The following is a 24,339-nucleotide window of genomic DNA, read 5'->3' on the forward strand; positions in this document are numbered from 1 at the left end:
CCAATGTCGCGCCAGCCGCTGTCGTTGCCCATACAACGGCAACCACCGTCGTGATCGCCGGATCCGACACAAAGTGCCCGAGTGCCTCGCGTGCTGCCACCATGTCAATCGCCGCAGCCCCGACGACTGAACACCGTCATCCAGGGCCGACCGACGCGCATCAGGTCGGAGGCCTCCCGTCGCGCGAGAAGACAGGAGGCGAGGACCCGTCGGCCATTGTCTGCCATGCGGAGCTTCGCCCGGAAGCTTCCTCCGACGAAATTAGGTGACTAGACCGGAGGCGACGCAGGGGCGATGGCGGCTAGGATTTCGCCCGAGCCGCCCTAGGAGGGGCGCGGGGGACGTACAACAACATATAACCATGTCTATGCTATTAGCCTTGTTCTTAGTAATAGATTTGCCTATTTATCAAATTAGATAACCAAATGTAACGTTTTTTTTTCTTCAGTTCAGCAGGGAAATATAGAAGGCACGCTGCCAAGCTCGAGATATACTGAAATAAGATTTGCAGCGATCGAGACGGTACGAACGCTGAAACCGTTGTGTGTGTGTGTGTTTGCTTGCAGAGTTGACTTACATGGCTGACTGTCTTGCCACTTACTGAACTGTCATGCTCAGCTGTCAGCCCTCATGACCCGTTTCAGAAACCCGTTAGATACAGCGAGTACTCCATTCATTGTACGTATGAGCGTACAGTCCTCTGTCTCTGTGGTTCATTATCATCTGGAGGACATGACACCAACTCAGCCGGGACACAACGAACGAAGCTAGTAGGATTTGATTGTCTCGATCTGTCCTAGCTGCTATAATGCCATGTACGGGAGCGTGTGCCTACTCGATCTCAACATGAAAAACGAATCCATCCATCTTCGGCAGGAATCAAGGCAGCAACAAGCTCCTTGGATTTTTCTCTTCTACCCCATTCATCAGAACATCTATATAACGTTTCCTACCCTTTTTTATTTTAAAAGTCTGGTTTTGCTACATCGCCATAAAGTAATCTAAGTTTCTGAAGTTTTTTATTTGTTGAATTGAAGTGTATGAGGTTTTAGAAAGCAATACCATGTTCGTATCGTACATGGAGCTTGCAAAAGACGGAGAAAAACGTACTCGGACGTTTCCCCTGCACACCAGCAGCTTCGTTCGTTGAGAGCATATATTCTTTGCTTCCCCTGCACTCTGTAATCTCTCCTCTCTGACCTCATCATCAGCTAGCTAACTAAGCTAGCCTAGGCTTATCCTTCCAGCCGAATCAAATTATCCAGTCCATGCTAATCTGAAAACCAAGATATCATTATTTTTTTTTAGAAAAGGAGGATGACTCCCCGGTCTCTGCATCTGAAAGATGCATGCGATTATTTTATTGATTATTATTAAAGACCTTACAAAATAGTACAACAATGTGATTGAATCTACTCTGAAAGATGAACCGGTGGAAGATGGTGACGACGACACATGTGAGTGTGTGAGAGTGGTATTACGTACTCTCGCTCCAGCTTTGAGAGGCAGCCCCATTAATTAATTAAACATGTCACCATCTCATACGTTGCACTCACTCTCGAACAAGAGATCACACACGTACGCTACGCACGCACGGACACATCTTCTCCTTCTCTCTCGTCCCATCGCGCCGTAGTAGCACAGGACGCCTACGAGCACGAGACCTCACCTCGCCCATGCCCGACAGTCTCCCTCCCCCCGTCTTCCTCCCTCCGTCCGTCCCTCCGTCCGTGTATATATACGTGGCTCCACGTCGTTCTCTTCCATTCTCTCCTCTCAGGCTCCCACATTCCATCCCATCCCAGCCCAACCAAGCCTCTTCTCTGTGGCTCGGCGTGAGTTACCATGAGGCGCACGGCCATCTCGCTCGTGGTCTTGCTCTTCTTCGTCTTCGCCGCCGGCTTCCTGCTGGCCGCGCGCGGCGTCGACGGGTCGAGGTCGGGCATCGTCGACTTCGCCGGCAACAGCAGGTGGCCGTCGATGGGCGGCGGCGGCGGCTACGAGCTGCCGCGCGCGAGGCTCATCCCGCCGTCCGGCCCCTCCGAGCGGCACAACTCCGTCGGCCCGGAGTCCACGGTGCCCGAGCAGCGGCAGCAGCAATCGGCGCTGCAGAAGCCTTGAGCTGAAGGAGTCATCTCCATGCTGTCCTCGATCGAGGCTACCTACATGTGGAACTACTTACTACGTGCGATGGCCATTAGATCGAGTTTGCCGCGAAAATTACATAGCGGCATTACATTTTCTTCTCGTTTTCGTGTACATTCCACCAGTGATCTGTTACCTGTTAGATCTGCATACTCCTCCAGCTGAGCTCGTTGTCACTGCTCCGGTCAAGTAAAGGTGATAGATGCTGACTAGTGGCTAGAGCGAGGAATCAAACTAACTATATCTACATGACGGAAAGACGAGCTTCCTTTTGCCTCGTGTGCTTATAAATGACTCTGCCTATTTATGCATCATTAGCTGAATCAAATTCTCATTCCGATAGAGCAGGGCGCAAGTGGTTAACAATTTAACCCACCCTGCTGTCTTTCTTACCTCAATCCCTTATTCTTTTAGAAATTGAAAGTGATGAATTGTCAGCTTTCAGAGTGAGTGAGTGAGTGTGTGTGCGTGTGCGTGCAGCAAAAGTTTGGCAGAGCGAGTGAATCTTCGACCGTTTGTCATTTACCCCCATTATTGTTGCCAAGTGCCAACGTATGGAGCTACCGGGCCCTGGCCTCCGCCTTCTTCACCTACTTCTTTCTACGCTCACATACAAAGTTGTTGTAGATTGCCCCCAAACACAGGTGTACTCACGTATTCTCAGAAAAGCTCGGGTACATCAACAGAACTTTGTTCACATAAAAATGCACTCCTGCTTGAAAGAACAAGTCGATCAAGCACACGTACGTACGCACGTACTCGCTCAAGATTTTCCTGCAGTGTGGTGAACTGGTGATGCTGGTAATAATTGACGAGGAAAAAAAAAGCAGGTGGCGACCTGATGGATGCGATGGCACGGTGAAATATACTACTACTGCTGATGATGGCGGCAGGTAGAGAGCACTGTAGCATGCATCAGTCGGGCAGGCACGCAGGTGATGGGCGCCGGCCGGGCTTCTGCATGCATGCATGCATGCATGCTTGCTTGACTAGAGAACTCGAGTCGTACTACGTGCTACTACCACTGGCCTACTAGCTACGCTAACATTATAAGAATGGGAGACCGTCGACGAGCAGGATATACATGCATGTCGTGATGTTCTGTACTGTACAAGTCACTGACGAGAGAGGCCGATGAGTAGTGTGTGTGAGTGGCACGGCACGCACGTACGTGTGGGAAAACAAATGACTTGTCACACGGTAGGCACGTATTCTAGCAAGCCTAGCTAGCACTAGGCCACACGGCCGGTGGCTGTACACGTACATACGTACGTAGGAGCGATGCAAAGCTTAGGTTAGTCCACGGAAAAAAGTCCATTTCAAACCTTGAAATAGTAGTGCTTCGGCGAATCGAAACCTAAACTCGAAATCCGTGTCGTTTGTGTCCTAAACTTTTAGATCCCGGTTTAAATCAAACCTTCACAGCGTTTTTGAGGTAAACATGATGACGTGGCCAGGATTCTTTATGTCTGGTGGGGCAGTTTGCTTTATAACCGCAACGTGCGGGGATAGACGAGGCTAGAGCAAGATAATTGAGGCCAGAGCAAAGCAGGGTTAGGGGCGGCGGCGGCGGATCCTGGCAGGCGCGGCGGCGGATTGCGCAGGACGGCGGCTGATCTATCCAGGGGGATGTCTTGGTCATCGGGTCATTCTGCTGTTGCTGCTCCTGGTTTCCGTCGAGCCACAGGAAGGAGAGGGGAGGAGTCGAGGTCGCCGGTGCCCTACAGGGAGAGCCCGATGGTTTACGAGCCGGCGAAGGTTTGCTGGTGCAATCCTCGTCGGAAGGCACCAAGGTGGATCTCCTGGAGCATTCCTAACCCAGGCAGGAGGTACTACTCCTCCGTCGATGCCATGGTGAGTTTCATTTTGATTTTCTTTTTCTTTTTTTTCCCTCCCCACTGATTCATTTCTGTTACTACAAATGAACAGCATGGTGGTTGTGGATTTGCTGAATGGCATGATGATCCATTGCCGAAGTTTTTGAGTGATCTGATTGGAGATCTGCGAGATGAAGTGCGTAGGCTGAGAGGTGGAGGGAATGGTTCTCAGTTTGTCCCCTCCAATATGAAATCGAACGTTCAAAATCTTTGTCGGATCCATGATTAAACTGAAATAAACACACAATGCGGTCAAAATCAAGCATATCAACCTATTCCTCTCAATCGCAACTTTTCTGCCACCAATGTCGTCCCCAAACTCGAACCTAAAAACCCTAACCCTAATGCGGGAACAACCAGGAACTACTACTACCAGGGGAGGAGGTCATCGAGAGGAGTATCTGCTTGTTCGACGCGTCCTCAAGTCGTCACAACCGTCGCTGCGTCGCCGATCAACCGCCTGTCGCCATTGCCGTTGCAAGAGGAGGAAGAGCAAGGGACAGGGAGAGAACGAAGCAGGGGACAGGGCTGAACTGGGCCGGCCCACTATTATCAACCCAGTGCGCGGAGAAACGACCCATCAAGGCAATCCCTGCCACGTCGGCAATACCCGTTTGGGAATCGTTGTGAAGGTTTGATTTAGACCAGGCTTTAAGAATTTAGGATACAAATGACAGGGATTTCGAGTTCAGGGTTCGATTCGCCGAAGCATTATCAGTTCAAGGTTTAAAATGAACGTTTTCCTACTCCAGGACACGGAGGAAGCGACAGTGTCCGTCGTGCTGCACGTACGGGTGCGGTCCAGATGCAGCGCGCCCAAGATTTGAGTCCAATTGTCTTTTCATTTTCGTTGATTAACGAGGCCCAGTCAAAATCAGCCTCGAACCGGTCAACGGGTGTTACTTGTCCGGCTAAGAAAGTTCAAGGTTTTAAAATAGACGGTTTAGATTTTTGATGATAATTCAAGGTTGAAATATGGACCGTCCACTTTGAAGGTGATCTAAAGCCCTGTTTGTTTCATAAGTCCTAAGACTTTTTTAAGTCCCAACTTATAAATCATAAATCCCTATCTGTTTGTTTACAGGACTTATAAGTCCCGAGTCCCTACATGTTTGTTTTCAGGGACTTATAAGTCCATGTTGCACCTAATAATACACTTGTTTACATAACCCTTGTTCATACAAATGAATTGCACGCAGGATAAGCACCGCTGCAACGAGGCTCAGGAGAGGGCCTGTCCGACGATTGAAGGCACCGCTGCAACGAACCGAGGCAGAACGAACCGAGGCGGGACGGCGACGGGGCAGCGAACCGAGGCATAACGAACCGAGGCGGGGCGGCGACGGGGCAGCGAACCGAGGCATAACGAACCGAGGCGGGGCGGCGACGGGGCGGCGACGGGGCGAGAGGCGGGGCGACGATGGGGCGGCGATGGGGCGAGCGGCGGGGCGGCGACGGGGCAAGAGGCGGGGCGGCGGCGGCGATTGGACCGAGAGGCTGGGCGGCATGCGGGGAACGAGCCTGGAGCGACGCGGGGTAGGTTCGGCTCGGGATAAGTCCCAATAAGCTCCTCCCTGAGAGTCTTATTTGATAAGTCTCAATCACTACAATAAGTCTCAATAAATCCCTTGTGTTTGGTTTAGGTGGGACTTATAGGGACTTTTTTGAATCCCTAAACCAATAAGTCACTAGAAACAAACACCCTCTAAGGAAAAGAAAAGGATCACTTTTGTTCTCGCCACACAAGAACTAGTACTCCCCGACTCGATTTGATCGTAGCCTCAACTGAACCGGCCACGGATCATTGGGCATCTCCCAAATCTGCTCCGAAATGAATCTTCATATTAGAGCATCTTCAACAGGCGTCCAAAAACTGCTCGGCGCGTTATAAAATTCATTTTTTTTTTGCGTCGGACAGCTTCAACAGATGCATCTAAAAACTGCTCGACGCGTTACAAAATTTGTTTTTTTGCGTCGGACATCTCCAACATATGCTGCAAAACAATGCGCATGTTAAAAAACTTTTGAACACACGCTGAAAAACGCTATCGCGCGCAACATATTTTTTATACCAGATTATGCGCGCTTAAAGTTTACACTACGATTTTTTGGACGCACATTTTTGGACATCTGCTAAAGCAATGTTGCTCCCGACGCACTAAAGTTGCTAGGCTGACGCGCTAAAACTATTTTAGGACGTAGAATTTTTGTGTGCTTGTTGGAGATGCTCTTAGTAATTGAACAAAATGATAGAGAAATGTTCCCAAAATATTGCCCTTCGAAGAAACTAGCAACGCTTTGCAACATCGGCATGACAGTATATATATGCCTGCTAATGACAGCGTGAGCAAGAGGAGAGTTTATTTCAAGGGCATGACCCAAATCAGGACAGTAGCAAGATCAAATACCGCACACCCAAAAATCAGTGAAAAGTAAGCTTGGGGTGCTTAATCCATGCACGATAACATCAGCACACGATCGAAAGCCGGGCAGATTATTATCACCCATCCACACCAATACGTGCGCACAAAGGACATGACAGTCGAATGACTGTATTAAACACGCATGCACAGTAATACGTAAGTGCTAGTACCAAAATGGACAGGGCAGGCACTGTACTGTGCATTAGACATTAGTCCACCTCTATGCAATGTACGAGTAGAAGGGCCCCTACAGTGGAGTACTGCCCGATTTTATTATTGCATATACAAAAGATCCAACAGCCGGAAACTCAAGAGCGAGGTACTGTCTGTCCATTCTCACAAATCAAATCACGCAAGCACTTTCTCATACTCCTCTCCTGCGTATTTCCAGTTCACCACCTTCCAGATGTTGGTCAGGTAGTCCGGCCTCACGTTCTTGTACTGCAATCGCAAATAATAATCATATAAACTTAGCACTGGGAAAGACGTTTCGATCATTCCAATATCCATTCGCCTCAATAAAAACAAAATAAATAGTTCAATTTAGAAGACCGGCAGAATAATACTTTAGTGCCTGCTATGTGCGTCATGCTTTAAACATTTTTGGCACGTATGTTCAACAGTGGTTGATACGTTGGGTTCATAATTATGCTTTGATTATTTCCCGTTTCGGGCTACATAATCTAAATCTACCACAACAGGGGCTGTAATCTTGCATTATACAATTGCAAAACTAACCTTCAATAGTAAAACCATGTTTTTCTCTACCTTTTCAACATATGACCATGGAGCACACTGACATCGCTCCTATTCTACTCATGTTATCCTTTAAAAGGGGGCGCGGGCTCTAGTAGTCTTGCTTTCAGCAAGGGCCTTATAGAAATACAGGTGTACCATAGGGAATACTGCAATCCCTACAGTACTGGGAATTAGCATGTCCAAAATGGTTGGATAGTTTTCAGGCATTAGCTTCGTCGCAAAAACACTACTAATACAGAACAATGGGAAAGAATAAGAAAAAAGACCAAGTGAAATCTTACTGAATATGATTGAATGACGCATATTCTAAAAAAAGAAGGATGGCAACATGACAGCTCATTAGAGCAAACAGAGTAGCCTTCAGTTCGAAAATGAGATTACCTGCAGGTAGTATGCATGCTCCCAGACATCAATTCCCAACAAAGGATACAGGTTTGCGCCTTTGGTCACAAGAGGGTCCTACAAGGTCCAATAAGTAAGTTGTATGCACACGGAAACTACCTCAAAGTTCAAGCATGAAAAGGGGAAAAAACTATACTACCTACCCCAGGCACCACACACACATGGGGAGTATTTGCGGTAACACAACTTCATACACAGAGTTCACACATGGCAATAAAAACTTCTTAAGTTGATCAAAGTAGGATGCAAAACAAAACTATAAATGCCCTCATCGTGATTGTGAGGGTTGCAATTTCGCATAGCTCAGCTAAAATAGATTGGTCTCATCAAGACGCTACGTGCAGAATTCAAGTGGAAAAAAGCAAAGCAACAGGAATGCAAATATGTTTAGAAGTCGATGTATAAGAATTGCTTGAATGTTTCAACTATTTATCAAACTGAAGCTCGGCATCCTTCTTATCTCTTTAAGAACTCTACGGCCTTGCAGGTGACTACTGAACCAGGTAATGTTTACATAGCATTGTGAAGTGAATTCCCGAACACCACCCCTGTTTGTCATAGCATTTTTTTACCCTGTTTATTATCACATCTCAACAGTTCCATAAATTAGTTCCAATGGCATGTGTACTGCTTTTACTGAATATCCTACTGCTTATGAGATTTCACTAGCGACCATTTCTCCAACGAACAAAAGTGAGGATGACGTATGAGGCCTGGGGTTAGATCGCAGTGACAGCTCGGTGATCTTTATAGCGGTACAGAGCAGTGAGAAATATCGCACTTTCAGAAATATGGTTATCTTTTAACTGCATGCTTAGTTGCTTATGGATGGATTAACAAGCATTCGCAGCACAACGGGGAAATGGTAGAAATGAATTGAACTGTAAATTGGTGTGAAGACTGTATAAACTGTCCTTTAGGAACACTATGACCCAAGTAAGGATGAGAACTTTCACCTGATTAGGAGTAGTTTCAACTGAAAGCTTTTTGGCCTCTTTATCCAAAGCTAGCCACTGCATAACAAACATGTGAATATTAACAAAGCAACTTCACCAGATAAAATACTGTGTAATGCAGACGAGACAGGGCATAATGTACATACCACCCATCCAGACCCTTGTAAAGCAGCACCCTCTGCATTCATCTTCTTTATAAGTTTCTCAATAGAACCAAAATCCTCATCAATGGCCCAGCCAAGTTTGCCATGAGGTGGCTCACCACCACCCTCCTGTAAAACACCAAACATTTTTACTGTTCAAATGGTGGAAGTCTTAACAGGGAAAAAAAGAGAAAAAGGGTGTGGCTGTGGTTGAGCAAAAGGTATTGGTTAGATACTTACACTGATAGGCTTGAGGTTCTTCCAGAAGATTGAATGGTTAACATGACCTGCAACATGGTAAATCGCCTACATCAATAAATGATAGGCTTAGACGAATATTATTTTAACAACACCAAGCCAATGAATTTATTTCAGGTCGCCATTTTTGTAATCAAGAGGTTCAGCATCACGTCCTTACGAAATCTCTAGTTGCAAAGCATTTCTTGGTAATTGTTAACAAATTTAATATTTAGGACCTCATAAAACGAAGTGAGAAGCCAGGATAAATGCGTACGAGTATCAACGGAATTTTAGCAGAAGCATAAAATTATATCTCTCATTTGTCACATGGTAGTATCCTAAATTCCTACTTTAATGTGCAGATATGATCAGGAAATAGAATCCAATAAGACACAAACTTTGTGTCTCGGTGCCTAAGGATGCACGCACAAAAACTATACTTTGGTATGATTCCATCAGAAGTAAAAAAAGGTATCATCAAAAATATTAATCGAGCCGTGAAGCATCACAAGCACCTAATCCCCAAATGTAGAAGTTCGACCAGTTTCAAATCCCTAGATTTTTTAATAACAATTGAAAGGAAACCTATGGGGCAATACTTGAGGTTGAATAGGTTGAGACATGGTCGGTTTTGCGAAAGAAGCAATGGGCATGTCAAGCAATTCTTTCAAACTACAAAAACCAAGTGGAGCAAAATACAAAATATCTCAGCAGCTTGTGGATTTATACTTTTATTACATTGCCACTTATATTGTTTGTCAGCATCAAGCATCAGTGCCAGTAATTCAAAAAATATATTGAACCCCAGCATGTCCTAAAATTAAGCACAGTTCACAACTTTTATTACATTGCCACTTATATTGTTTGTCAGCATCAAGCATCAGTGCCAGTAATTCAAAAAATATATTGAACCCCAGCATGTCCTAAAATTAAGCACAGTTCACAACTTTTATTACATTGCCACTTATATTGTTTGTCAGCATCAAGCATCAGTGCCAGTAATTCAAAAAATATATTGAACCCCAGCATGTCCTAAAATTAAGCACAGTTCACAACATCAGTGGTAGGAATGTATCCATGAACCAACCAATATACACATGAACATCCACTGCAACCGAACCACAATTATGATTATGGATGGAGCACGAAAAAAATGTATTCCCAGACATCCCCAACTAAATTATGCATATAGCTAATGATAAATGAAGTAGTGGCATACCATCATGATTAATGAAGTACTTGCAGTTAAGCATCCATATGGCAACGAATCCATAAAAGCAGTCCATAAAAGCACAACCAAGTTAACACCAATAAATCAAATAACAACCCAAAACTCTCATACACATAGAATGCACAAAAAGTTATGAAATTATGCACTCAGGAGCAACCATTTCAGATAACACGAATCAGCACCATTAGTGGGCCTTTGGACCACCAGCACACAACTTAACATAAAACCACGACTTAAGAAAAACCCCACCATCTAAAAACCTAGAAATGATATGATCCTAAAAGCACCAAATAATACTACACTCTGGGAGCACAACACTCTTCCTCATAGATCAGTATTAACAAACAAACGCAATGACTCCACATCAACTTGTAAAAAAACGACATCAGCATCACCTCCATACTAGCGACCACAGCATCTGGACGAACCACACGAGAAGCGCAGCAAGGGGTTCAAATTTGACAAAGACAGCTCGAATTAGAAAACCATATTTCCTCCAAATGTAACAGATTTCATTCGTAGTTAGCTGCCCAGAAAGGCCCATGAAACCATGTGCCAAGGATAATGCTACTCATGAATAGTAGTATTCTGCTTGGTTATCCTTGATCACTGCATTTTATCGACCAACAGAACTACAGACCACCACAAGGTTCAGAGATGCTGCTGGAGAGCAGCTAGAGGAAAATCATTCGTCACGCGCGGCTGAATCGCTGAAATAGGATGAGTTGAGCGAGGTTTCAGAAAAGACAGAAATTAATGGACAACAAATGCCCGTCGGTCACTGGTCTCGCGGTTGCGGAAGACGCCGCCCTCATCTCATATATTTATTATTATTATTATGCTTTTCACTCTGCAGATACTCGTCTGGTACTGGATACCGCACGAATTCCTCTGGCCCGGTACTAGAAATCGAATCAAAGGAGCATCCGAACCTACGGACCAAGGGAGCATCCAGAGGAGAGGAGAGAGGGGCTTTTACCGCCGCCGTTGAATTTGATGGCGCTCTGGAGGTGGACGACGCCGGACGCGTCCCCCTTGCCGACGGCGGCGTCGAGCTGCTCGAGCGCCTTGTTGTAGTTGGCGACGTAGGTGGCGTGGTGCTTCTGGTGGTGCAGGCGCATGATCTCGCCGGAGACGGCCGGCTCCAGCGCGCCGTAGTCGTAGGGGAGGTCGGGGAGCGTGAACGTCGCCACGCCCCTCCGCGCGCCGCCGAGCGCCAGGCCTAGGGTTCTCTTCGTGGCCAACGTGCTGAGCGCCATGGCTGGTTGTGTTTTCGTCTCTGGTGTGTGTGTGTGTGTGCGCGTGGAGGATTTGGGGAATGGGATGGACGGATCTGGATGCCGCCGCGATATGGAGCGGTGGGTGGTGGTACAGATCGATGCTGCTAGACCTGGCCATATGGGCCGGTGGCACGGCCCAGCTATAAAAGGTGTCTGGCACGTCACGGCCCTTGCGTGAAATAACGGCACAGCGCGCGGGAGTCCGCAGGCCTTGAAGCGCTCGTCTTTATTCTGTTTTTTTTTACGTTTTTCTTTTTTGTCTAGGAAAACGTTTCCTTTCTTTTTGCTTTATTTTTTATAAAATATATACTTCCAAATATTCTGAATATATACTAGAAAAAATCACGTACATTAAACATCTTAAAAAATGTTAATAAGGAATTTGGAAAATGTTAAGATATACAGACAAAATGTTTCTCAAGTATACGAGAAATGTGTACACACAAATACAATGCGTACACACAAATACAGATCGATGCTGCTAGACCTGGCCATATGGGCCGGAGGCACGGCCCAACTATAAAAGGGTCTGGCACGTCATGGCCCTTCCATGAAATAACGGCACAGCGCGGGGGAGACCGCAGGCCATGAAGCGCTAGTCTTTATTCTGTTTTTTTAATATTTTTTCTTCTTTTTTTGTCTAAAAAACGTTTTCCTTTTGCTTTATTTTTTTAGAAAAATATACTTCCAAATATTCTGAATATATACTAGAAAAATCACTTACATTAAGCATATTAAAAATGTTAATAAAGAATTTGGAAAATGTTAAGGTATATAGACAAAATGTTTCTCAAGTATACCAAAAATGTATACACACAAATACAATGCGTATGAAAAAGTTGAACATGTATTTTTAAAATTTTCAATCAAATATTTGAAAAATATTAATCAACTAATTGAAAAATATATCAAGCATATGAAAATGTTCAATGTGTATAGGCAAATGTGCGTCTTGTATATGAGAAATATATATGGACAAAATACTACCTAAAAAATCTTATAGTGTATATTACACGTACATATTTTTTTATTTTGATAGATAATACATACAACATACAAAACGCAAGTGGTGATAACTATGACAGGATGGTAGGAAACGATTATCCACAAGATGGGTATGAAAATAGTGTTGATCATGTATTTAAAAACAATTTGATGTCAATAAAAGTGCTCCTGGTGCATACAAAAAATGTAGAACATACTTTAAACAAGTTGCGAAAAAGAGAAGAAAGCCAAGGAAGAAGAAGGAGGAGAGGGTTACTGGCTCCGACGAGGAAGAGTAGGGCATGAGAGATGGTGGGAGGTCGACTCCCGTGAGTCGGCTAGTGTTCCATGTCCTACTTTACCTCGCCGGCTACCGGACCGACACGATAAGGGACGCAACAAGCCGCCGGACAAGGGCACAACGGAGCCGGACGAGCCCTATTTAGTACTCCCTCACTCCCAAAATAACTGTCTCAAGCTTAGTATAAATTTATACTAGAGCTAGTACAAAGTTGAGACACTTATTTTGGGACGGAGGGAGTATCAGATTTACGTTGCATGTAATAGTACCGATTTGAGATTTCTAATTTAAAATATCTAGATATAAAATGCATTATTTAAAATATGATTGGTTAGTGTCCGTGAACGCGTCCGCAAGCATTTGCAGGAGCTGATTTATAAGGTCTGATTGATTGATGGCAGCGGCACATGGCTTGTCCCTCTTCAATAGATGTCGTGTGTCTGGGGCGTCAAAAAACGAAAAAAAATAACAACGTGGGGAATGGTTTTTCGGCGAGATGCTCTTACCTCACCTTTGTTTGGGCTACAAATTCCTCAGAATCACTTTGCTATGGATTCCTGCGAATCAGTTGTGGCTCTTGATTTCTGAGAATCAAAATCTGGTTGTTTGTTTACTTTATTGTGTGTCAGCTTTAGGAGTTGTGGCTGTTGTGAAATGTCAGTAACGCCCTCGACTGCTGACTATGATGCTTATATGTAGATTAACTGCATGTTATCCGTTTTGACTTGATAAAGTTTGAATTAGCACAAAAACACAATATATTTAAAATATGCACTAACCATAGTCTTACATACATACGCATATCATCCAAAATATTCAACATTCATCAAAGTCTCATCAAGTAATATGTGAAACTATACTTGATCCGTCATCAATCGCCTCACAAGTTGCTTTCATGGTCGCATCATCACCAACCACAATGTTCGATACATGTCTTGTGGGTAGGGGATGTAAATTCTCTGGCATGTAGTTCTCATCATGATCACATTTGTCAAACTCCAAGTCTTTCAAATTGCTTTCTCTAATGCAATTATGAAGTGCCATGCATGCAATGATGATCGAGCTTGCTTTTCAGGAGAGTAACTTGGCATAATTTGTAAAATACGCCATTTCATCTTCAAGACACCAAATGAACGCTCAATAACATTGCGTACAGATGAATGTGCAAAGTTAAATGTTTTCTTCTTTCCATTTGGTGGGAGACCTTGACGAAATTCTGGCACATGGTACGTTTGCCCTTTGTATGGAGCTAAATATCCATCACATTTGGGATAACCCGAGTCAACAAGATAGTACCTCCCTGCATAAAGTAATATTCATCACAACAAGGGATCAACAAGGTAACTAAAACGATATGGAAATGAAGTGGATACCTATAGGTGGATGTGGAAACCTATCTGCATACTTCACCAAAGTATCTCTGAATATCCTTGTGTCATGTGCTGACCCTGGCCATCCCACAACGATATGGAAATATAGTTCAACAAGTCAATCACTTTCTAGCGCCTATTTAGATCTTCATGAATCCTCCTAAGCCAATTCATCTTCCCTTCGCTAGTCTTCATATTGTTAAAGAAACAACGATTTTCAAACTTTGCAAACAACTTGGTTGCTATGAAGTACTCATCACTTTCTTCATCTGCTCCACATGCGACAACGTCTTCCATTATCTTCTCAATTTCAGTAGCAACACTATTCTTATGTGAGCTCATCGTCGCATCTTCACTAATCAAGTGGTCAACCATGCGCTTGAAGTCCCTTTGAACGGGATTCTTTTTACTAGAGGTACCATCTATCTTCACTAGCCCTTTCTTTGCCTTCTAGGCTTGGATAGGATATAGTTCTATCTCCTCAATTTCATCCTCTTCAAGATCAAGCACTTCATGCTCACAACCTCGCATCATAGAACTTTCTCCAGTAACATTGATATTCTCATACATGATACTCATTTCCTCCAAATTATGTGGACCACATTTACGAAACTGCAAGAAGTCCTTGTTCTCCTGAATAAGTAAACCGTTTGACACATGTAAACAAACAATTCTAGTGAAATATTAGGTACACAACTATTTGATCTTATGGCTTACTTCACCAGCTTTTTTCCACCATTCATCATCAGCTATCACTGTGTTTGTTTCATCATTCCAACCTAGGCCAGTTGATGTGTTCTTAAGGATCAACCAGTCCCTATACAAAGTCCTCAAACTGCCCCCATTTATTTTTGAACTGTAACCTACTGTAAAGTTTTCCGGTCTGCTGTAAGAAACCAACTTCTACATTCTTGTACCCAGCCGGGTTCAAGAATTTTTTAGGCCTATTCCCCTTTAGCTTCTCATTGGCAGCAAGTTTACAAAAAATCGTGGTCATTTCTGAACTCCAATTGGCTTTTGACATCTATAAATATTTAGCATGCAAATAATATTAACAAGATGCATATTCTCTCAATTGGAACAATCATATGGCACAACACACGCATGCTCAGGAAATAAACGGCATGAAACAGACCAGGCAAATACTGTTAACAAGACGCATATTCTCTCTTTACCTTGTTCTCATGGGGATGGGGCAGCGGTGCAGCAGGAGCCGACGACGGGGAGGGCGCAGCTGGAGGCTTGGGGGCGACGGAGCCGGAGCTGGAGGCTTGGGGCCGACGACGGGGCGGGCGCAGCTGAAGGCTTGGGGGCGACGGGGCAGGCGCAGCTGGAGATGACGGTGCCGGCGACGGGGCTGGCGCAACTTGAGGCGATGGGGAAGGCGCGGCTTGGTGGACGGCGGAGGGGCCAGATCCACACGCCGGGGTGGCAACGGGCCCGACGATGGCGGCGGCGGCGGCGAGGGAAACCTAGAACGAACGAGAGCCTCTGTCCAGAAGACCAGAACGAACGTGAGTTGTTTCAAGGGAGAGATGGGTTTGGGCTGCGGTGGCATATCCATCGTAATAATGGTTAGAAGAATGCCTGTATTTGGAATGGGGTAAGTGGCAGCTCGGGAATCAGCGAAATCGCTGATTCTGACTTTCGGCTGCGAGTAGTGCAGTTTTAGGAATCGATTCTACGTAGCCGTGATGCGAATCTGTTGTTTGTTTCATAATCTGATTCCAGAGTAGCTAGAATCCAGGAATCACTAGCTAAGAGCATCTCCAACAGTCGCGCTTCGCGCTGCGCGCAAAAAACATGTTTGCAGCGCGCACTTCGGCCGGTTTAGCGCGGCCGCCAGCGCTGGCTCCAACGGCCGCGCTATAATGCAGCGCGCGCCGCTCCAGCAGCGCGCAAAAATACAGCACGCGCGGCACGCAATAACCACATATACATTTCAAAAAAGAGGAGCAAAAATGATCAAACAGACAAAATAAATCAACAATAAATAGTCATTACACCTCAAACAATAAATCAACTCGGACGACGGAGGCGCGCGAGGGCCGACGGGACTAGGAGGGGGTGGGGCGGAAGCGCGGCGGCGCGGGGATAGGCCGGGGAAGCGCCTGAACGGTCGCCGGGGGGCGCGGGCGACGGTGGCGGCGCGGCCGGATGGGGGATGGAAGTCGGAGAGCGAGCGCGCGAGAGTCCAGCGCGCGGGAGCGGGCGCAGCAAATAAGCGGCGCGCGATTGCGTTTCGGCGAACGCGCTGAACTGCATATGCCGCCACCCGCCGCGTTGGGCGCGCTAAAATGGCCTTATTTGTTGTGGGACGCTAGTTTAACGCGGCTGTTCGAGATGTTGTAGAGCCCAAACAAAGGCCACCGTAATGCCCGAATTCCAAAGGCGTCGCTGTGGTGCGTAGGTAGGGCTAGCTAGCACATGCACCCCTGGCTTTCTCTCAAGAATTCGGCACCCCACGCTTCGCTCATTCATGGTTACCTACCTACCTCTATATAAAACTGTACCAGTCATCTGCTACCATAGTAACACAACATCTGCTACCAGCCATTCATGGTTTACCCAATTACCTCTATATAATACCCCCAGATCTCTTAGCAAACAGGTCGACCCACCCACACACACTCTTCCACCTCTCACTCCCTCTCATCATGGCACAAGTTGAGTCTAAGATCAAAGAGAGCTCCAGCAACGACCCATCTGAAGAAGCTCTGGTAGCTACACTTCCCACAAGGGAAGGATGGTCGACGCCACTCACCCTCCACAACAACTTCTGGCTGAGATCACACATGGCCCAAAAGTTCATGCTCGTCAGAGACAACTTCAAGCCCCGGCGCGACGACATCATCCTCGCCACCCACCCCAAGAGCGGCACCACCTGGCTCAAGGCCCTCGCCTTCACCATCTCCACCCGCTCCCGCTACGATTTCGCCGACGCCGACCACCCCCTGCGCACAAGCAACCCGCAGCGGGTCGTGCCCTTCATCGGAGCCGTGGGTGGCGACCTCGACTTCCTCGAGACGCTCCCTTCGCCGAGGCTGCTCTCCACCCACCTCCCACTCTCGCTGCTCCCGCCGGCCGTCTCCGCCGTCGGCTGCAGGGTCGTGTACCTCTGCCGCGAGCCCAAAGACGCCCTTGTGTCAAGGTGGCACTTCGACAACAAGATGAGCAAAGGGGATCCCATCACCCTGGACGACGCCTTCACCATGTTCTGCGAAGGCTTCTCCCCGTTCGGGCCCTTCTGGGACCATTATCTCCAGTACTGGGAAGAAAGCTTGGCGAGGCCGCAAGAGGTGATGTTTCTCAGGTACGAAGAGATTGTGTCGGATCCACTCAAGGTTGCTAGGAAGCTCGCGAGCTTCCTCGACGCGCCCTTCACCGAAGAGGAGGAGAAGAGCGGGGTTGTCGACCAGGTTGTGAGCTTCTGCAGCTTCGAATCACTTCGCAACCTAGACGTTAACAAGACAGGCGGTGCGGAGCGAGCGGGAGGCAAGATTTTCATCCAGCACTCCTCACTGTTCAGGAAAGGGAAGGTTGGGGACTGGGTGAACCACATGACCAAAGAAATGGGAGAGAAAATGGATCGCCTCGTGGAGGAAAAGCTCAAAGGATCTGGTCTAGAGTTCTAAGATGCATTCTTGTGTTGCGTCGCCTATATGATGTTGATGTATTATGGAATCTATCTGCACTGTGATAAGAATAAATAATCTGCACTGCAATAGGAGTTGCGGTTATGATCAGCTTGCTCTTTTTTTTTAACTTTATAAAGAGCAATATATACTACTACTCATCCATCCGTTCCTAAATATTTGTCTAATTTTTTTCGAGAAGTACGTAGCAAAATAAATGAATCTATACTCTAAATGATGTCTATCTACATTCGTATGTAGTTCATAAAAAATTATCTAAAAAGACAAATATTTAAAAACGAATGGAGTAGTATTCAGATTTCATTTTTTTGGCAAACATATCAAGCTAGCGTCTCCTTTTGTGTTTGTGAAGTTATTTTTTTCAATCTTTGTATTGCTCATCCCTACAATTGCACTAGCATCATTATTCCACAACGTGTGTTTCTTTATGCCAACCTCCGTATTTGTGATCACTTGCTCCGCATTTTAAGTCATGCGAATTGATTTCAACTCTTACATTACCTTAAACTTCGATTTACCTGAATCAAAAATTCGTTGAGAGTCATTATTTCTTGTGTTGTAAATTGCACTTCGATTTACAAGAGCGCCGCCGGAATGCTGGAGTCTTAGAGAGATTAGAGAAAATAGTGCGGAAATAGAAACACACTTCCAGTACCATACACGCCCCTTCAGTAGAAAATAGGGCAACCAACACAAACCTGCATGCTGCCCCACATATGACATATGTATATCCAAATGATATAATGGATCCCACCCACTTCTCATCTATGATCTGTCTATCGCAGCATCTCTATGTCCGCTACTACCTGCCAGCATTTTTTAATTCACGGCGTGTTTGGCGAGGGGAGTTTTTATTTCTGGTAAATGACGTTTTTCATTGACTTGGAATGTAGGATTAAGGTGATACAAACACAAAAAACATACACCCACTATTTCTATATGATTACGCTGTACACAATCAACCAACACAAAACATATCTCACCTGCTCAACACACAACATATCACCTGCAAAAAGCAAAGTCACGAATGACCGAAGTAAAGGAAAAAGAGGAAAGAGCAACGGCGACCCATGCCGAGGCTGGTGAGGCAACAAGATGATGAGAGTGAGCACGATCTATCTGGACCTGGACATTGCCATGCGGAGTGAATACCATGCACAAACCGCAAGGGGGTGAATGTCGCCAAGGGCCGTCCGCACAGCCAAGAACATCCATTGATGCACATGTGATGCCGACCGAGATTAGACGAGTGGAGTTGTTCTAATATGATGACCATTTATTATGGAGCTTTGCTAGATTTACGGACGGAAGCTACGAAAAGTAACTTACGGACTCGACTGTCCATTTTTACTGGAAACTTGGGGCACCAGGGCCCACCCTTAAAATCAGCGGGGCAGAGGGATTGGCTAAGCGGCAGCAATTCTGCCGTATGTTTCATCCGTATCTTGCCCGTAAGTGTAGCATTTTTGTTTATTATGTGTCATGTATCCAGTTCCTATTTAGATTACTTGCAGCCATTTTTATGAGTAGGTGCTTGGATAGTGAGATATACTCTCTTCGTTCGAAAATACTTGTCCTAAAAATGAATATAATGAATGTATCTATAACTAAAATAAGCCTAGATACATTCATCTCTAGGACAAGTATTTTCGAACGGAGGGAGTATTGGCCAATTTCTTTTTCGTTCACACCTCTTTTCTCTTCAGGAAAATAACTGAGAATAACTGGCGAACATCATTTCCTTATTCATAAACCAACAAGGTGGCGGGGAAGAAACCACATTTGTTGATCAATAAACCAACCAGTTCACCAAACTACTAAAAACATCTACAATCAGACCCCCAAATGACAAATCCCGAGGAGAGCTCAGAAGGAGTGTCTGATTACCATGTGTAGTATTATCAGAAAAAAAGAGTCGTTCCGGATGAAGACTGGATAATATCATTGTCAGTACAGGAGTATTTTTGCTCAATCAAGTTTCAAGGCCTGAAGAGAATCTTTTTTTAGCGACAAAAGATGTGGGTTAAATATAAGTAGATCTGATCCATATATTAAAATATATAAGGTAGATCTTTTGTCTTGCGAAGTGTGAAATATATGCAGATCTGAACCACATAATTTTAAAATACAGGTAGATCTGCTCCGTATAATTTAAAATATAGATTGATCTGATCCTTATGACTAAATTATAGATGAATGTGATCTGATTGTCGAGTTCGTCAAGTGCTGTCTTGTTTTGCGAACCAAGTTTTTATTTGATGGTAAGACGAACAATAATATTTTTTATTTATCAGAGTTTAAGTCTTAGACATGACATTGGTGCTCGCATTTTTTTGAATTTATTTCAGGTCTTTCGACAAAACGGAAGGAGACGATTCTGTCGACTTTAAAGACGTCTGTGACGACTTCATCAATCTCAAGAGCATGTGTTGGCTCAATCTCCCGGAGATGCTCATAGGGGTAGGATATGCGTGCATGTATTCATAGAGTGAGTGTATACTCATATATGTGAGCGACGTCGATTGTACTATGTTAAAAAAATGTATAACCAGACATCGTAGTCACTGTCAAGACAGAAGAAGAAGGAAAAAATGCACTGTCCCGGACCCTTACTTTGTATCCATATGAATGGGTTGTCCAAAAATTCTCATACACACACCAAATATGGGATAATATGGGGATGTCCAGACAGTCCTCCACGTAGGATGCGGCCTACCACAGATCAATTTTATATTTTTATTATTTCTTTTCTCTTTCTATCTCCATCCTCATCAATCACATGCATTTAAAAAAACTTCTAATCTATTCTTCTTCAATTATGATAGTACAACGAACATCAGAAATAATGAAAACTACATCCATATACCTAAACATTCTAGCAATGGCTACACGCACTGAAACAAGCCGAAGGCGCGCTACTGTTGTAGTAGACAGTCAGGAAGTTATCGTGCTATGACCCCATAGGACCAGGCCAACACAACAGAACATCAATCACCGCCGAAGAGTAGTGTAGATCAGAAGGATCCGACCCAAAAACACACGAACGTAGACAAACTACCGTCAGATCCGAGCAAATCCACCAATGATAGATCTGCCAGAGACACCACTCCACACGCCCACCGACGATGGTAGACACACCATCAGAACAGGGGCTATGCTGGGAGAACCTCTTTTCATCTACAGGGAGCAGCGCCATCGTCCAAAACACTAACCCTATCAAAGCACGAAGGAACAACTGAAAACAAAGCACTCCCGCCGGCAAGGGCCTGGATCAATCGCGCCACCATGGCCCTAAGGCCACGGGAGACAAGGCAGACCGGTGACGGTGCCGGGAGAGGCATATGCATAGGGACAACAAACTCAATGATATACTAAGATAACACGAGGATGATGAATGTATGAACATAAATGCATGCAAGCATAAATGAAGGGTCAAAATAAACATGTCAGACACGTCCATGGATGGTTGTAGATGCTCTGATAATAGGAAAAAAAAATCTAAAAAATAATAGGAAAAAAGACGGCAAATCCAGGAATATATCACTAACCAACTTATGGTTGGATGGTTAGAGGGATTGTTGCATTCCCAACTCGCGAGATTTAAATCCCGTGCTCGCATTATTTGATTTATTTCAGCATTTTTGCTCGGCCGGCTACCATGACTTCGTATAAACTTCAGAAATAAAAACCATGATACAACGTGAGCAGTTCAAAAGTCACTGAAAAGTAATGCCTGTCCCGCGCATTTTATCAGCGACGATCTTGTCCAGACGGCTCGCCATTTCCGGCGTCATGTGGTTCACCCAATCGCCGGACGCCCCATTCCTGAAGAGCGCATCACGCGGGACGGGGAGAAGGGGATCCAAGCAGCCAGTTTTGTTGGCCTCCAGGCCCTTGAGGTGCTCGAAGCTGCAGAGTTGGACAATGTCGTCGACGGTGCCGGCCTCGTCCTCCGCTGCGGAGAATGGCGTTCCGAGGAACCGCGCCAGCTTTCGGACCTTCTCGGCCGGGTCGCGGAGCAGCTCCTCGTACCGCAGGAAGAGCACCTTGTCCGGCATCGCCATGCTCGCGCGCCAGTAGCCGAGGACATGGTCCCAGACCGGGCCGAACGCCATCGTGCCGTCGCAGACGGACTCGAAGACGACGGCGAAGTCCAGGTCCGGCCGGAGGCGGCGGAGGAAGTGCCACGCCGAGACGGCCATGTCCTTGGGGTCCCTGCAGACGTAGACGACCCGGCAGCCTGGCACGGCCGACGGCACCATTATTGGGAGCGGCATGTGCGTGTTCATGAGGCGCGGGGATGGGAGCGCCTCGAGCTCCGCCTCCCGGCCGCCCTGGAAGAGGCCCTCCAGGAAAGGGAGGCACTGGTGCGGGTTCAGGCGGCGGAGCGGGTGGTCGGCGCCGGCGGGAGGGTATGCCCTGCGCGCCATCGTCGCGAAGGTCAAGGCGTTGAGCCACGTGGTGCCGGACTTGGGAAAGCTGGCCACAATGACGTCGTCGGGGCGGGGCTCGAATCGCCGCTGGAGGGCGATGGCCGCCGGTACGTGGATATCACGTATCCAGAAGCCCTGGTAAAGACATAGCTTCTTTAGACCGTTGGCCTCCAGTGCGCTCGGCAGGGTGGCGACGAGGTCGGCATGCTCTTCCTCCCGCTGCTGCCGCGGCGAGGGCACGAGGTTTGTGCCGGCAAGCAGGGTGTCCACGAAAGGAACCGGCCCTTGTTCTGGAGTCGCCATGGAAGACAAGGTCGGCATGCTCTTCTACTTATCTACTATGCGCCACAAAAAATATCTACCGTATGGTAAAGATGATTCCTTGGATGGAAGAAGAGGAGAGCGGCGGTGGAATGCTGGCGTCTGACTCTGAGAGAGATCACAGAAGAAAATAGGGCACATATAGAAACGCACGTCCAGTATTGGAACTTCAGCTGAAGCCCACTTGATAAACACTTAGTAGAAAATAGGGAAGACGGCATGATACACCTGCAGCCCACATATGTATATCCAAATGGATCGCACTCATCGCTGATATGTCCATATCAGCGGTGATATGTCCATATCAACATCTCTGTGTCAGCTCTCACTTTCCAGCATATTCAATTCACTGCGTGTTTGTGGATCGCACTCATCGGTGATCTGTCCTTATCAGCGGTGATATGTCCATATCAGCGGTGATATGTCCATATCAACATCTCTGTGTCAGCTCCCACTTTCCAGCATTTTCAATTCACTGTGTGTTTGTGGATCGCACTCATCGGTGATCTGTCCATATCAGCGGTGATATGTCCATATCAACATCTCTGTGTCAGCTCCCACTTTCCAGCATTTTCAATTCACTGCGTGTTTGTGGATCGCACTCATCGGTGATCTGTCCATATCAGCATCTCTGTGTCAGCTCCCACTTTCCAGCATTTTCAATTCACTGCGTGTTTGTGGATCGCACTCATCGGTGATCTGTCCATATCAGCATCTCTGTGTCAGCTCCCACTTTCCAGCATTTTCAATTCACTGCGTGTTTGTGGATCGCACTCATCGGTGATCTGTCCATATCAGCATCTCTGTGTCAGCTCCCACTTTCCAGCATTTTCAATTCACTGCGTGTTTGTGGATCGCACTCATCGGTGATCTGTCCATATCAGCATCTCTGTGTCAGCTCCCACTTTACAGCATTTTCAATTCACTGCGTGTTTGGCGAGGAGAAATTTTAATTTTTGGTAAAGGACGTTTTTCATTAGCATTCGTTAAGGTGAATAGGTGATAGGATAGACCCCACTTCTAAATGCACGAATAGTAGGATGTACACAGTCAATCAACACACACAGAGGATCACACCTGCAAATCACATCCCCTTCCTGATTGCCTGACCGCGTTGGCGCGTAGGTGAAACAGCTATTGCAGGATAGACCCCACTCATGCAATCCTGGAAGCCTTTGGGAAAATATCTGGCCTCTATACCAACTTCAGCAAGTCCTCAGCCTTCCCCATCTGCTGTGATGAGCTCACAACCAATGAAGTGCTTTTGGAGTTCGAGGGAACAACTGATTCTTTCCCCTGCAAATATCTTGGTCTGCCCCTGAGCCTGCGCAACCTCAGACGCGCCGATCTTCAGTTTCTCATTGACAAGATAGCTGCTAAGTTGGCAGGATGGAAAGGCAAGCTCCTGAACAAAGCGGGAAGATTAACTTTGATCAACTCTGTGCTTACTTAAGTAACCACCTACCTTTTGACCCTGTTCGCGCCTAGTAAGTGGCTGATTAAAAGGATTGACAAGCTGAGGCGAAGCTTTTTATGGAAAGGCACCGAGGAGGAGGCAAAAGGTGGCAGCTGTGCACTCAATTGGCGGCTGGTCTGCTCGCCTAAGCAGTATGGTGGACTGGGCATCAAAAACATCTCCTCTTTTAGCAGAGCTCTACGACTGCGGTGTGCCTGGTTCGCTTGGCAGCAACAACCTAGGCCTTGGTTGGGCATGAAGCTCCCATGCTCTACTGTGGATTGCATCTCTTCGATGCCTCAACCAACATTCACCTTGGAGATGGACATACTGCGTTTTTCTGGAAGTCCAGGTGGCTGGAT

At 46.2% G+C, this 24,339-nt stretch overlaps 3 protein-coding genes across 3 annotated transcripts; 1 reads left to right on the forward strand and 2 right to left on the reverse strand.

Annotated features, from left to right (window-relative positions):
* Positions 1-6,497: 6,497 nt before the first annotated feature.
* On the reverse strand, positions 6,498-11,516 carry LOC123428270 (superoxide dismutase [Mn], mitochondrial). Its single transcript, XM_045112462.1, has 6 exons — positions 11,156-11,516; positions 8,946-8,992; positions 8,709-8,834; positions 8,563-8,619; positions 7,586-7,663; positions 6,498-6,886 (listed from the first exon to the last, which is right to left on the reverse strand). The coding sequence occupies exons 1-6, from the start codon at positions 11,433-11,435 to the stop codon at positions 6,794-6,796; spliced, it is 681 nt and encodes a 226-aa protein (XP_044968397.1). The 5' UTR covers positions 11,436-11,516; the 3' UTR covers positions 6,498-6,793.
* Positions 11,517-16,641: 5,125 nt separating this feature from the next.
* Positions 16,642-17,857, forward strand: LOC123428269 (cytosolic sulfotransferase 15-like). The gene has a single exon (XM_045112461.1). It carries the CDS (start codon positions 16,769-16,771, stop codon positions 17,744-17,746), a length of 978 nt encoding a protein of 325 aa, XP_044968396.1. The 5' UTR covers positions 16,642-16,768; the 3' UTR covers positions 17,747-17,857.
* A 3,473-nt stretch (positions 17,858-21,330) lies between these two features.
* On the reverse strand, positions 21,331-22,727 carry LOC123428268 (cytosolic sulfotransferase 8-like). The gene has a single exon (XM_045112460.1). It carries the CDS (start codon positions 22,519-22,521, stop codon positions 21,484-21,486), a length of 1,038 nt encoding a protein of 345 aa, XP_044968395.1. The 5' UTR covers positions 22,522-22,727; the 3' UTR covers positions 21,331-21,483.
* Positions 22,728-24,339: the final 1,612 nt, after the last annotated feature.

The sequence above is a fragment of the Hordeum vulgare genome, chromosome 2H (genome assembly GCF_904849725.1).
Source record: "Hordeum vulgare subsp. vulgare chromosome 2H, MorexV3_pseudomolecules_assembly, whole genome shotgun sequence".
NCBI lineage: Eukaryota > Viridiplantae > Streptophyta > Magnoliopsida > Poales > Poaceae > Hordeum > Hordeum vulgare.